The sequence below is a fragment of the Chanos chanos genome, chromosome 1, assembly GCF_902362185.1.
Source record: "Chanos chanos chromosome 1, fChaCha1.1, whole genome shotgun sequence".
In the NCBI taxonomy this organism is placed as follows: Eukaryota; Metazoa; Chordata; class Actinopteri; order Gonorynchiformes; family Chanidae; genus Chanos; species Chanos chanos.
This window is the reverse complement of record NC_044495.1, coordinates 58,911,614-58,922,628: the sequence shown is the minus strand read 5'-3', so window position 1 is coordinate 58,922,628 and position 11,015 is coordinate 58,911,614. Positions and strand designations below refer to the sequence as shown.

General features: G+C 42.9%; 1 protein-coding gene across 1 annotated transcript in view; it reads right to left on the bottom strand.

Annotated features, from left to right (window-relative positions):
- Positions 1–386: 386 nt before the first annotated feature.
- Positions 387–11,015, bottom strand: part of antxr2a (ANTXR cell adhesion molecule 2a) — a 49,564-nt gene continuing 38,935 nt past the window's right edge. Inside the window, exon 17 of the mRNA XM_030779878.1 lies at positions 387–454. Within this exon, the coding sequence (XP_030635738.1) occupies positions 416–454 (39 nt within the window). The 3' untranslated portion in view covers positions 387–415. The remainder of the gene's footprint in view (positions 455–11,015) is intronic.

The window sequence follows — 11,015 nt, the reverse complement described above, 5'->3', positions numbered from 1 at the left end:
GAAATGAGATTTTTCTATGGAGGGCAGAATGTGAGCGGAATCTGTCGAGCTTTCGCCGTGCACAAAAAAGCTCCCCGAATCCGGCACAAGAATCAGCCACTTCTTATCATATGTTTCTCTTCACTGAAAGTAAAATACTGCCCAGAAAAATACAGCGTAGTCAAGTCCCTGTTGGAGAGATACGGAGTGCTAGAAAATAATGATCTTTGGGGCATGAAACGGATTGAAAAAAAATAAAAAAGATGATATTTGCGTGTACGAAAGGGTCCCTTTTCTGCACCAAACTGATACACGCTCCATTAACCTTCTCTCTGGATATCATGAGATCTTAAAAAAAAAAAAATCTGTTTTTCTTCTTTCCTCTTCTTTGAAAACAGACAGATTTCATTTTTCAAAAGCTGGAAGACTTTATCATCTATTGATTCGGAACCCGGTTGAAATTGATGCAGCGACCCTAGAGAGAGAAAAAAAAGGGGGAATATGGAAAAATATGGAAAATTATTAATTAGCACAATATTAACATCAAACAAAACACACATTTATAGGATAAATAATATTTGACATGTCATGAATTAATGCTTGATTTTAGAAGAAGCAAGCTTCTCCTAACATTATTTATAAAAATGAAACTATTTTAATTTGTATTTTACATCATTATGTGTAGTTGTATTTTATGAGCTTGCATTAATAGTTATGAGTTTGCATTAATAGTTCAGAGCAAACATACTTAAATGATAAATTATTATTTCTCAGTTCTATAATAAAGTACAACAAAAATACTGTGAATTGAAAATGCTTGTTTTAACACATTATATGTACAATTACAGACATGATCTTAATTGCAACATTGATTTCAAAATTACACAGTATCTCCTAGGTCTGTAGTTCTCACAGCTAAATATGTGTACACAGAGGCTTTTCTTTAATAATTATTATAATTTTACAACCATTTTATTTTATTTTTATTATAATTTTAAAACTAACAATGGAGGATATTCTGAATATTCTGTGATACCTGTTACTCTGAGTCTGGCTCAGAGATCTGTTGTTTTTCTGCTAACCCAGTTTGTTGCTTTGTTAGACATTTGGTCAAAGCCAGCTCTGACTGAATCTGCTCTGTACATAACCCAGAGACAGACACTGTGTGGCCCCTGTAAGCAGCTCTCTAATCACTGCACTCCGGCTCTGAGTCTGCTGGGAGCACTGGGAATACTGACACCAAGAGGGAGCTCTCGCACAGCTTATTAACACTGCGCGCACACACACACACACACACACACAGCTCACTCGGCATGGCCAACACACACACAGACAGTCACACAGCTCTTTCTCCCTGGCCAATACACACACACACACACATACACATACACACATTGTTTCAATCAGCAACACTCTTCTTGTGAGGAGCCAAACCTAACTTCTCTCTCTCTCTCTCTCTCTCCCCTACTCAGTTCTCTGCATGCTTCCATCTCATATTACAACAAAAGTTCAAACAACATTAATCTTATCAGTTCAGAGCAAACAAACCAGACAGCAAATAAGCATAGGACAGGTTTGTAATTTCCTCTCAACCCTTAGCATTGACCTACCACTGATCATCATAATTACTGATCATCAATACAAGCCCAAATACAGGTCTCACTGTCATCGACTAATATATTTATATACAACATTGCATTACACTCAAACTACTTCATAACCGACGATGAATGTATTTACATTAGTTTCATGTTGTTCAGTGATGAACTAACCTGGATAGCATATTTAGTGTTACAGTTACATAACTTACGTAAAAAGTAAACACAAGAGACTTTATGTTCCATGAACTATGATATATAATAAAAACATTTCTTGAGAATACTCAAAAAGTAAAATATGTACAGAGCCTGACTGATGATGTTGCACTTCCCTTGTCTGACAGTAACAGAAAATGAATCAATGCAAACCAGTTACCATGTCACTCTGGACTTTTAGTCCAAAATGTCTGGCAGGTATGTGGGTATTTGATGGACAATTTAAAAATTCTAAATATAGGTTATGATCATTAGGCAGTTAAGTTTTAAGTTTTATAAGGCGAAGCGAGAGGGTTCTAGTCTTTTCTGATTGGAATGTGCATGTCAGCATAGTTCCACAGCGTTGTTTCAGAATGCTGCGGTGATTCTATTTCCATGACAACAATATCTAATGTTTCAGCTCCTCTGATTATTCAGTTTTGTACAGTGTGTTGGCCTTAGCCCGCGCCGTTTGTGTTCAGGCTGTGAGTAATATGGGTTCTTCACAACGACATTTTGTTTTAAAACGCTCACACATCTGGGTTCTTTTCTGACAACAGTGATCATGGGGAAACATGATCAATCAATAAATAAATGTTTACTTAAAAATTTTTTAAAAACATAACTATATTGGAACTCTGCTACATCCAAATAGGAAATATTGGTAGTGCCTGTTTAGATGAGAGTTTATAATGTCCTTAATAGCAGAAAATGTTGTTTTTTTAATGTTGAAACCACTAGTACTACTAAACTATGCACTATTCAGTACTATAGTAACTGAATTAGCATTTTTTTTTTTGCATTCTATTATCTTTCAGATTATACTTCCTACATACTGCACACTTTCTGTTTGTGAAACTCTTTCAGTGACAACGGTTAGCTTTTTCTTTCCTTTTTTTTTTTTTTTTTTTCCAAATGAAAACCAGTCCAGTGATACTAGAAAGATTTGTCCCACTTTCCAGTAGCAGCAAAACGTGTCTGGCACAGAAAAGAAAAGAGAAGACAAAAAAAAAACAAACAAAAAAAAAACCCTGGACCAAACTGAGCAATACCCAGAAAGCTTTGCAGCGTCCCTTCCACTGTAAGCCGTGTGACGTGGACCCTCTGTGCTAGATCTCGCTCTGTCAACAAATAAGGCCGATCAGATGCTGTTTTGGCCGCGGCCAGCAGAGCGGCTGAGTTCACTGGATTTGGTGGGCTTTGAGGTAGCGAGTCAGAAAAGCTGTCCCCCCCGCCCCCCCGCGGGGAGCGGGAGATTCGGAACAGAGAGCTGACCAGGTGCAGCACAATACGGTCTAACCCGTTCCGCAGCCTTCTCTCTGGGCCCCGGCGCTCCGACTTGGCAGGGCGTTTTGGTGGGCACTGCCATGCTGCACCGAGACAGGGCACTGCCCACCTGTGCCGGCACCGGAATAGAAGCACAATAATCTACGTGTCAGTTTAGAGTGTGCGAATAACAGGGCAGTGCTCTAGATCTCTGATTTGAATGTTAGAACTGGAGGTCGGTATCGCGTCACGGCAGAACAGGTGTGGGGTTAGAATGTCTGCCGCTGTTCTGGGCCGTTAGTTTCAAACATGACACGTTAGAGAGAAATGCACAGGTAACTCCATCAGACTGGAGACTGGAGAGGAAGATCAGGGGATGGAGGAAAATGGATGGAGACAAGAAAAGGGGGGGGGGGGGGGGGGGTGTTGTCCTTCTTTCTAATGGAGGCTCTCAAATCATGTTCTTGTACCTCTCCTCTCTAAACCGTTTTTTTTTGTTTGTTTGTTTGTTATCACGGACAACAATTACTGTAACAAGCCAACGTAGCATGTTTTAGATGTCAGTGAACAATGTGTGTGATGGTCTGTGCAACCGGCTTGATAACTGCATTTTTAAATGCACACGCCCCATTTTAGGTCACTGAAAACTTCAGTCCTCATAATTCACAATAATGTCAAACCCTCGTTTGTCTGTGCTTTCATAAACCTTCTTCCTTTAACTGTGTGTCCAAATCATACTGCATCTAACCCAAGTAAACAAAACACAAAATGTGAGCTCCATAAGAATGTTTGTCCCTGCTCTGCATGTCCCTGTTACAAAAGCCATGAACCAGTCTGACAAAAAAAAAAAAAATTGGGTTCAAAAAAGAAAACAGAAAGGTAATAAATAAATAAATAAATAAAGCCAGGGTATATTTATTCACTAATCAAAAAGCCAGAGGGCTGGTGTAAACACGCACATTAAATAAAAAAAGATGTAAATAAACATGAATCTCAGATCGTACAGGGCTTGGCCTCTGTAACCCTTGCACACACGTCACACCTGAGGAGGCCGCTCGTGCACGAGAACAGCACGCTGGAACCGGTCGTTACGGTTTCGGGTTCTACCCTCGGCTCTCCGGCGGTGACCGCAGCGCCGGGGAGATCTCGTGTCCAAGGCATTCTCAGAGAACCTGTCTGGCGCCCTGATTTCGGGCTCCCGTCCAAAGAGAAGGATCCGCGTGTGATCCCCGCACCTCATGGCCCTGCTCCTCGTCCACGGAACAGCTTGATTTTCCCAAACGGTGCCACTCCCCAAGGAGCCGTCTTGCACTTTTAATTCTAACAAACGGGTGAGATCCAGGAACCAGGAGAGAAAACAAAAAAAACAAAAAAACAAAACAAAAAAAACGAAACCTGGACGTTGGCCGGCGTTGTTTCGTGGTCCCCATCAAACCATAACGTGCTGTTATCCAGCATTTCAACATAGGAAATTACATTTAAAGACACAAATTAAAGAGGGAGATTACAGACTGTGCTAAATGCCGTACGCGACCGGACAACTACAGGGGATGCTTTCGACTCAGCAGAACTTATGCTGTTGGTTAAACCGACCACGAGAATGTTTATTGAGTGACCTGAATACTCGGAATTTAAACCTTTGAGAGTTCAAATCCCCAGTGTGGCTATGTTGTTTGGCATTTCATTTTTTTGGGGGGGGGGGGGGGGGGGGGGGGTTCCACCGTAGAAAAGAATTTCATACAAACACAGCCCACGTTTGCGGCTTCTTTCAAATCAAAACCCAACTCGATTTGACCCCGTTGTTTAGAATCCAAAAAAGTTCAAATGCCCGAGTTTTGGTTTATGTTAACCCCTCCCCGAGGTATGAACCGACATGTAAACACGGACCAAAATAAACAATTCAGGCTGTACAGTCCAATGCCTCTATGGCAATGATAGAAAGAAGGCCTTATAAACACTAGAAGGAGGCAAAGATTTGTTGTACTCTTATTTCAGATTAAGCTTTGACTTGTGTGAGCTCAGTGTGTCATAATGCAGTGCAGTGGAGTAAAAACCTCCAGGTTTTTTTTTGTTTCTTCTTCCACATATTGAACGCATTAAACATTCAAAATGGAGCAGGCGTCGCAGCTGCACGCCGGCCAGCATACAGCCGGAATATGAGCAATCCTTCACACCCGCTCCGGACATCCCTCCAACCCCCCCATCCCACCGCCCCCCCACACCAATCTCCCAGCCCCTGGTCTGCATACGGCCCACAATGCATTGCCATCTGGCCTAACGAAGCGTCAGAACCGAGACGCGCCGGCCAAAAACATCTCGCCTGCTGACAACTTGGACGACTCGACTGATCGTAAAAAACAAAAAACAAAAAACAAAAAAAAAACCACAGCGCTAAAGGTATGGGAAACATCTCCTTACCTAACCGAACGGACAGTTTTATAGGACCATAAGAATGGAAGAACTCTACTGGAACAATAGTTTTTGGGTTTTTTTTCCTAAGCTTCAGTGTGTGAATCAGAGCTGGTCACTTTTGGCAGCTTGAACCCTCCAGGAGAGGGTTTTTTTTATCCTTTCGCAAGTCTCTGAGAACCCTCCTCGTCTACCCAGAATTCCCTTTGACAAAAAAAAAAAAAAAAGGTGGAGCGTTGATTTAGACACGCCGGCAGTTCCCGTAATTTAACTTTCTCATTTCTCAATGAGAAAGTCTTTCAGGAGAGCATCGCCGCCATCGAGATTTACGAGGACATAAAAATCCGTCTTCTGCTGACTCAATATTTACTACGGTGAAGGGGGCTTTCAGCAAGTATCTCTGGCACAAATCGAGTCCTCTGAGCAAATAAAGTGGCATATGATCTGCAATCGGGCACCGATGATGCCCGGGCTGACCCGAGACGCCGAGGGAGACGGAGCGGGGTTTTTTTTTAATCTGCAGCGGGCAATAAAGAATGTTATCCTTGCCGGAGATGGCGTTGTGTGTACACAGATTCTTTATCGCGGGCCTCACGTCTTCCGGATGACTGGGAAAGCCAGACTTGAGGGAAAACACCGACAAACTCCGGGCCGCACAAAAATGTCTCTTTTTCTCCTCGCGAGTCGTCCGTCGTCAATTAGCGGCCTGGATCTTATAATTAAAACTTGGACATGCGTCGCATATTTAACGCGGCAAATGTCACTGAATACTGATCCACTGACAACAAAAAATGTCACAATACCAGTCCAGAGTCAACCAACGTGCCCTGGTATCTACCATTCAATCCTACGCTTCAGCCAGAAACTGTCACTCTACATGTGATTCTGCTCGTGAAACAAGGCAAAAACTATTTCTTTGTTTGTTTAACAAAGTTGTGCCCTGGGAGACGTGTAGAACCGTTTTTAAAAAACACACGATCCTCTACCATGTATGTTCTTTACCTAGCGTCTACGTCTTACGCACCAGCTAGAACTGTCAAGGAGAGACACGCCAGAAATCATGGGTTCCACGTACTGTGACCGCGCGTAAAGGACGACAGCTACGAGTGCGTAAGCACCTAGCGGTCCACCAACGAGCAGGCGCCCAGGAAAAGATAGCATTCGAGCCGTAGAATGCTCCGCTAACCTCCCCGAGAGCCTTTAACCCGCTGTGCCACCATCATAGAACTTTTAAAACAGTTTGACTGAATTAGGACCCGAGTCAAGTGCTCTGTCACGCGGGCGCTTAAAGGATTGGCCGTGAGTTTATGATGGGAAATGTATTGGCAGGTGTGATGTGACTGATACCATCTTTAAGAGACTACTTAAAGAAGCTACGGGGAACAAACCTTCCCCAGTGGCAAAGATTCGTCATCTCAACCAAATGTTATGTCGCCGCTTGAAATACCAGTCCTGTTTCTCACTACATAACAACTAACGTTAACATTAACACTAACGTTATGCTAATAACACAACATAATGTCAATGTTTAATGAGAAGAAGTAGCTCAGAAAACCAAAAGGGAAAAAAGAGAGAGAGAGAGAGAGAGAGAGAGAGAGAGAGTTGTGAATAACATCTTGTAAAAATGCAGCTCGATGTTCGACGAGTCAAGCGTTCCAAAGCATTAGTATTCAAATGAATACGGAGAACAGAGAGAAATTCAATTAAACGTACGCATGTGCGCGCAGAGACGCGCGCACACACACACACACACACACACACACACACACAAACTCGACGTACTCAGATTTGTTTCTTTCACATAACGTTAAACGTCGCAGCCTGCTCTCCAGTCAGGGCCACAGTACCCTCATCTGAAGTGAGCATTAGCACTGCGTGCAGATGTTTCCTGCTTGCTTCCTGCTCCTGATCCCCCCCCCCCCTCTCTCTCTCTCTCTCTCTCTCTCTCTTATTTTGTCAAAGTAAGTGTGCATCATTGCCAGCTAAAAGCTCTGAGCACTGTCGCCAGGCCGTTACAGAGAAATGCCAGTCGTTTTGGCCTCGTCGGTTTCACAGAAGGCGCAGACAGGCACAGATGGTACTAATGGATGTGTGGAATCCAACAGAGGACCAGGACCGCTCTGTAGAGGAGCCCTGCTCCAAAATATCTGTGTGGTACGGCCAGCCTGAAGCAGCTCTAGCAAGGTTAGCACCGCAGCGCCTCAATCATAAAGAATTTAAAATGATAAAATAATCATAAAGGGAGGGAGGGGGGCGTGGGCAGGCGGGGGGGTTGAGGGGGGGAGGAGCCATGGTTGGAGAGGAGCCAATGGGATCAGATGGAGGACTGATTGGTCTTGGTTGAATTCTCACCCTGGAGTATTCCAGCCTAACACTAGAGGGGATTCACCCTAGCTTACCACAGTACATTGGCGCTTTTGTGTGTGTGTGTGTGTGTGTGTGTGTGTGTGTGTGTGTGTGCGTTTTAGAAGTACCGTTATGACTTTGTGTTCATATTTAAGGAATAAACCACTTTAAATCAAGGCTTATCTCAGCACTGCCAACAGAATATTCACTTTATGAAAGCAACTCAACAAGCATCCTACTTTCTATAAGACACCTACAGGGGAAATAAACAGACTGACCAGAAAAAGGGCTAATATCACCACGACATTCAGTCGTTTTTCATAAGATGCAGTTATTTTAGCCGACAATAACAGATTACAACAGACCGAATGTTATTACTGTAGATCTCCACCTCCTCACCCATGCATGGTATTACTGACATACAGGACTGACACAGGTGGTAGGGCTAGTGCTACCAGACTCCCGGATACGGTCAAGCGGGATTTTTGTTTTAAACCAGAAACCAAGAACTACAGTGCCCACACTATGAACACTGAAAAAGAACCATGTTGCATTGAAAAAAAAAAAAACACCTTCCGCTGAAATATCTCTGATGCATAAAAGACTAAGGAAATATGTGCTTCAACATACGAAATACAAAAAAAGAAGTCGACTGGTTCTTGTTGGGGTGACCAGAATGATTTTGTTTGCTCGTTGCTGGTTTCCGGTCAGCGGCGGAGCACTGCGTGTGGGTTGGGATTACAGGGAGAGGTAAGAGAGAGCGGTTTTACACGCTGTGACTGAACAGTGGAGTGAACTGCACACGCTGATCAACACGCTCATGTGTTCCCACTTCACTACGACCTGTCTCTTTCCCCACTCTCCCCTCCGTGACCGAGCTCTGCCACACTGTAAATGAGCAGCCCCGACACAGCCAACTGCCTCATCTGTACTCTTCATCTGTGGGCTGTCTCCTCAACCCACCCTCCGACACACACACACACACACACACACACAGATACACACTCACACACAGAGATACACACTCACACACACACACACACAGATACACACTCACACACACACACACAGACACAGATACACACTCACACATACACACAGATACAGATACAGAGAGACACATGTGCGCACATGCGCACACACACACACACACAAACGCACACAAATACACTGATTCAGAGACACACGTGCACACACCCAAACTCACACACACACACACACACACAAGCACATACAGAGATACAGAGAAACATGCACGCACGCGCACACACACACACACACACACACACTCGCCTGCTTTCAGATGCATTTCCAGCCAGAGCCCAGAGCCATGCCGAACACTGAGATGCACCAAAATCATGAATGCACACAAAGCAAGGCCACTCTGTGTTCATACCACAAGCACAAAAAGGCTGTCAAACGTCCTCCTGGCTCATCACTGCACGGAGACCTGCACATGCAGTCAGTGTGACACGGGTTTATTTGTTTATTTGTTTATGTGCGTAGTGCTAGACACTTTCACCTCCGATTTCAATATCTCCTCATATTTCAAATTCCTGATTCACCTTAAGGCTTCTAGACCTAATAGTTACAAAAAGTGTTCTTTTTGTTTTTTTAAATTCTGCTAACTGTGATTGGATGAGTAAAACAGATGAACTGGCACAACAGTAATACACACCGTGGCATGTCTCTGTATATTTTAAAGGAATGTCACCTGCATTAACAACGTGGAAATGGACAGCCCCAACAAATAAATGAGTCTCTCAAAAGCTGCTCTATAAACTGAACGATACATTTTTCAAATAGGTAAAAAAGAAGTGAGAGGTAAACGAGAGACAGCAAAGAGAGACTGGCAGGAAGAAGAGAGAGAGACAGAGAGAGAGAGTGAGCAAGAAAGAGGAAGAGAAAAAGAGAGAGAGAGAGAGAGAGAGAGAGAGAGAATGAACGTGTGTGTGTGTGTTTCTCTCTCCATTGACTGCATGGTTGCTTTTCTCTCCCCACCAGTGTGAGCTGGGACAGGGGTCACATGCGATCTGTGCGTAAGGGGAAATGCTAGCAAGCGACAGGGCCGAACGGTAATTAGTCTGAGCTGTCAGAACAGGGCTTGCCATGTGTGTGTGAGTGTGTGTGTGTGTGACTCACATCCACTTCTACACAGCCACACACACACACACACACACACACACCAGAGCACCCAGTCTCCCATGGGGTAGAATACAGTAGACTCTATGGAGATCCTAATACAGAGAGAAATGGCTTTGGCATCCGTCCCATACGGGGTCAAAGGTCGCCTCTGTAGAGGAAGCCCAGAGTAACTGAATATTAAGCCTATTCAAAGCACCTTCAGATCCGAAATGGATCTCATCGCCAGTTTCACTGGTCCTTTTGTCTTTTGTAGAAAGATGCTGATTTGATCATCTGAACAAGGACTTGGATGTCTGCGTTGTCTGTGTTTGTTTATATTATACTGGTCTTGAGAATGCTGAGAGAAAATGATAATTATTATCATTAATGCTGAGTGTTTTTCCCAATCATGGAATTATTAGAGTAGTTAATTGAAGATGACCTCATCTGTAGATGTTTGCCGTACAATTTCCTTGATTGTGTATTTACAAATACGCAAATTAGGAGAAATCATATCGTCACAAAACAAGCAATGACACTGATTCGTCACTAATTTTTTCATCTAACGGTTTGAGGAGGACTGATGGACACACCAACGGATCCTACCGCTGGATTAACATGCATTTGTGACTGTCATTATGATGTGTCAACACAAGTAAAAATATTCAAATGTTTACAAGAGCAGTAGAAGAAATAATTAAACACACACTTAATCTGTACGCAAAAAAAAAAACCCCACGTACACAATGTAGAGAAGCCAAAAAGTTAAAAAAAAAAAAAAAACCCTGAACGAACGAAAAAAAAAGAAAAAGAAAAAAGATGGCTCTGACTCTCAATTTATGAACCCTGGACTTTTTTATTTTATTTTATTTTATTTTATTTATTTACTTATTTATTTTTACCTCCAAGTAAAATCCATAATTCAGTAGAAAACTGTGAAGAAAGCAGAGCAGAAGTTTTATTTATGTAACCGTACGAGGTATGGGGGTATAAATATAGACATGTGGAGCATCTTGCTGTATTGGGTGAAAAAAAATCCTGTGATAAAGAATCTTGTTTTGTCTGCTGAGGAAAATATGCTTATCAGGTCTCATGGTA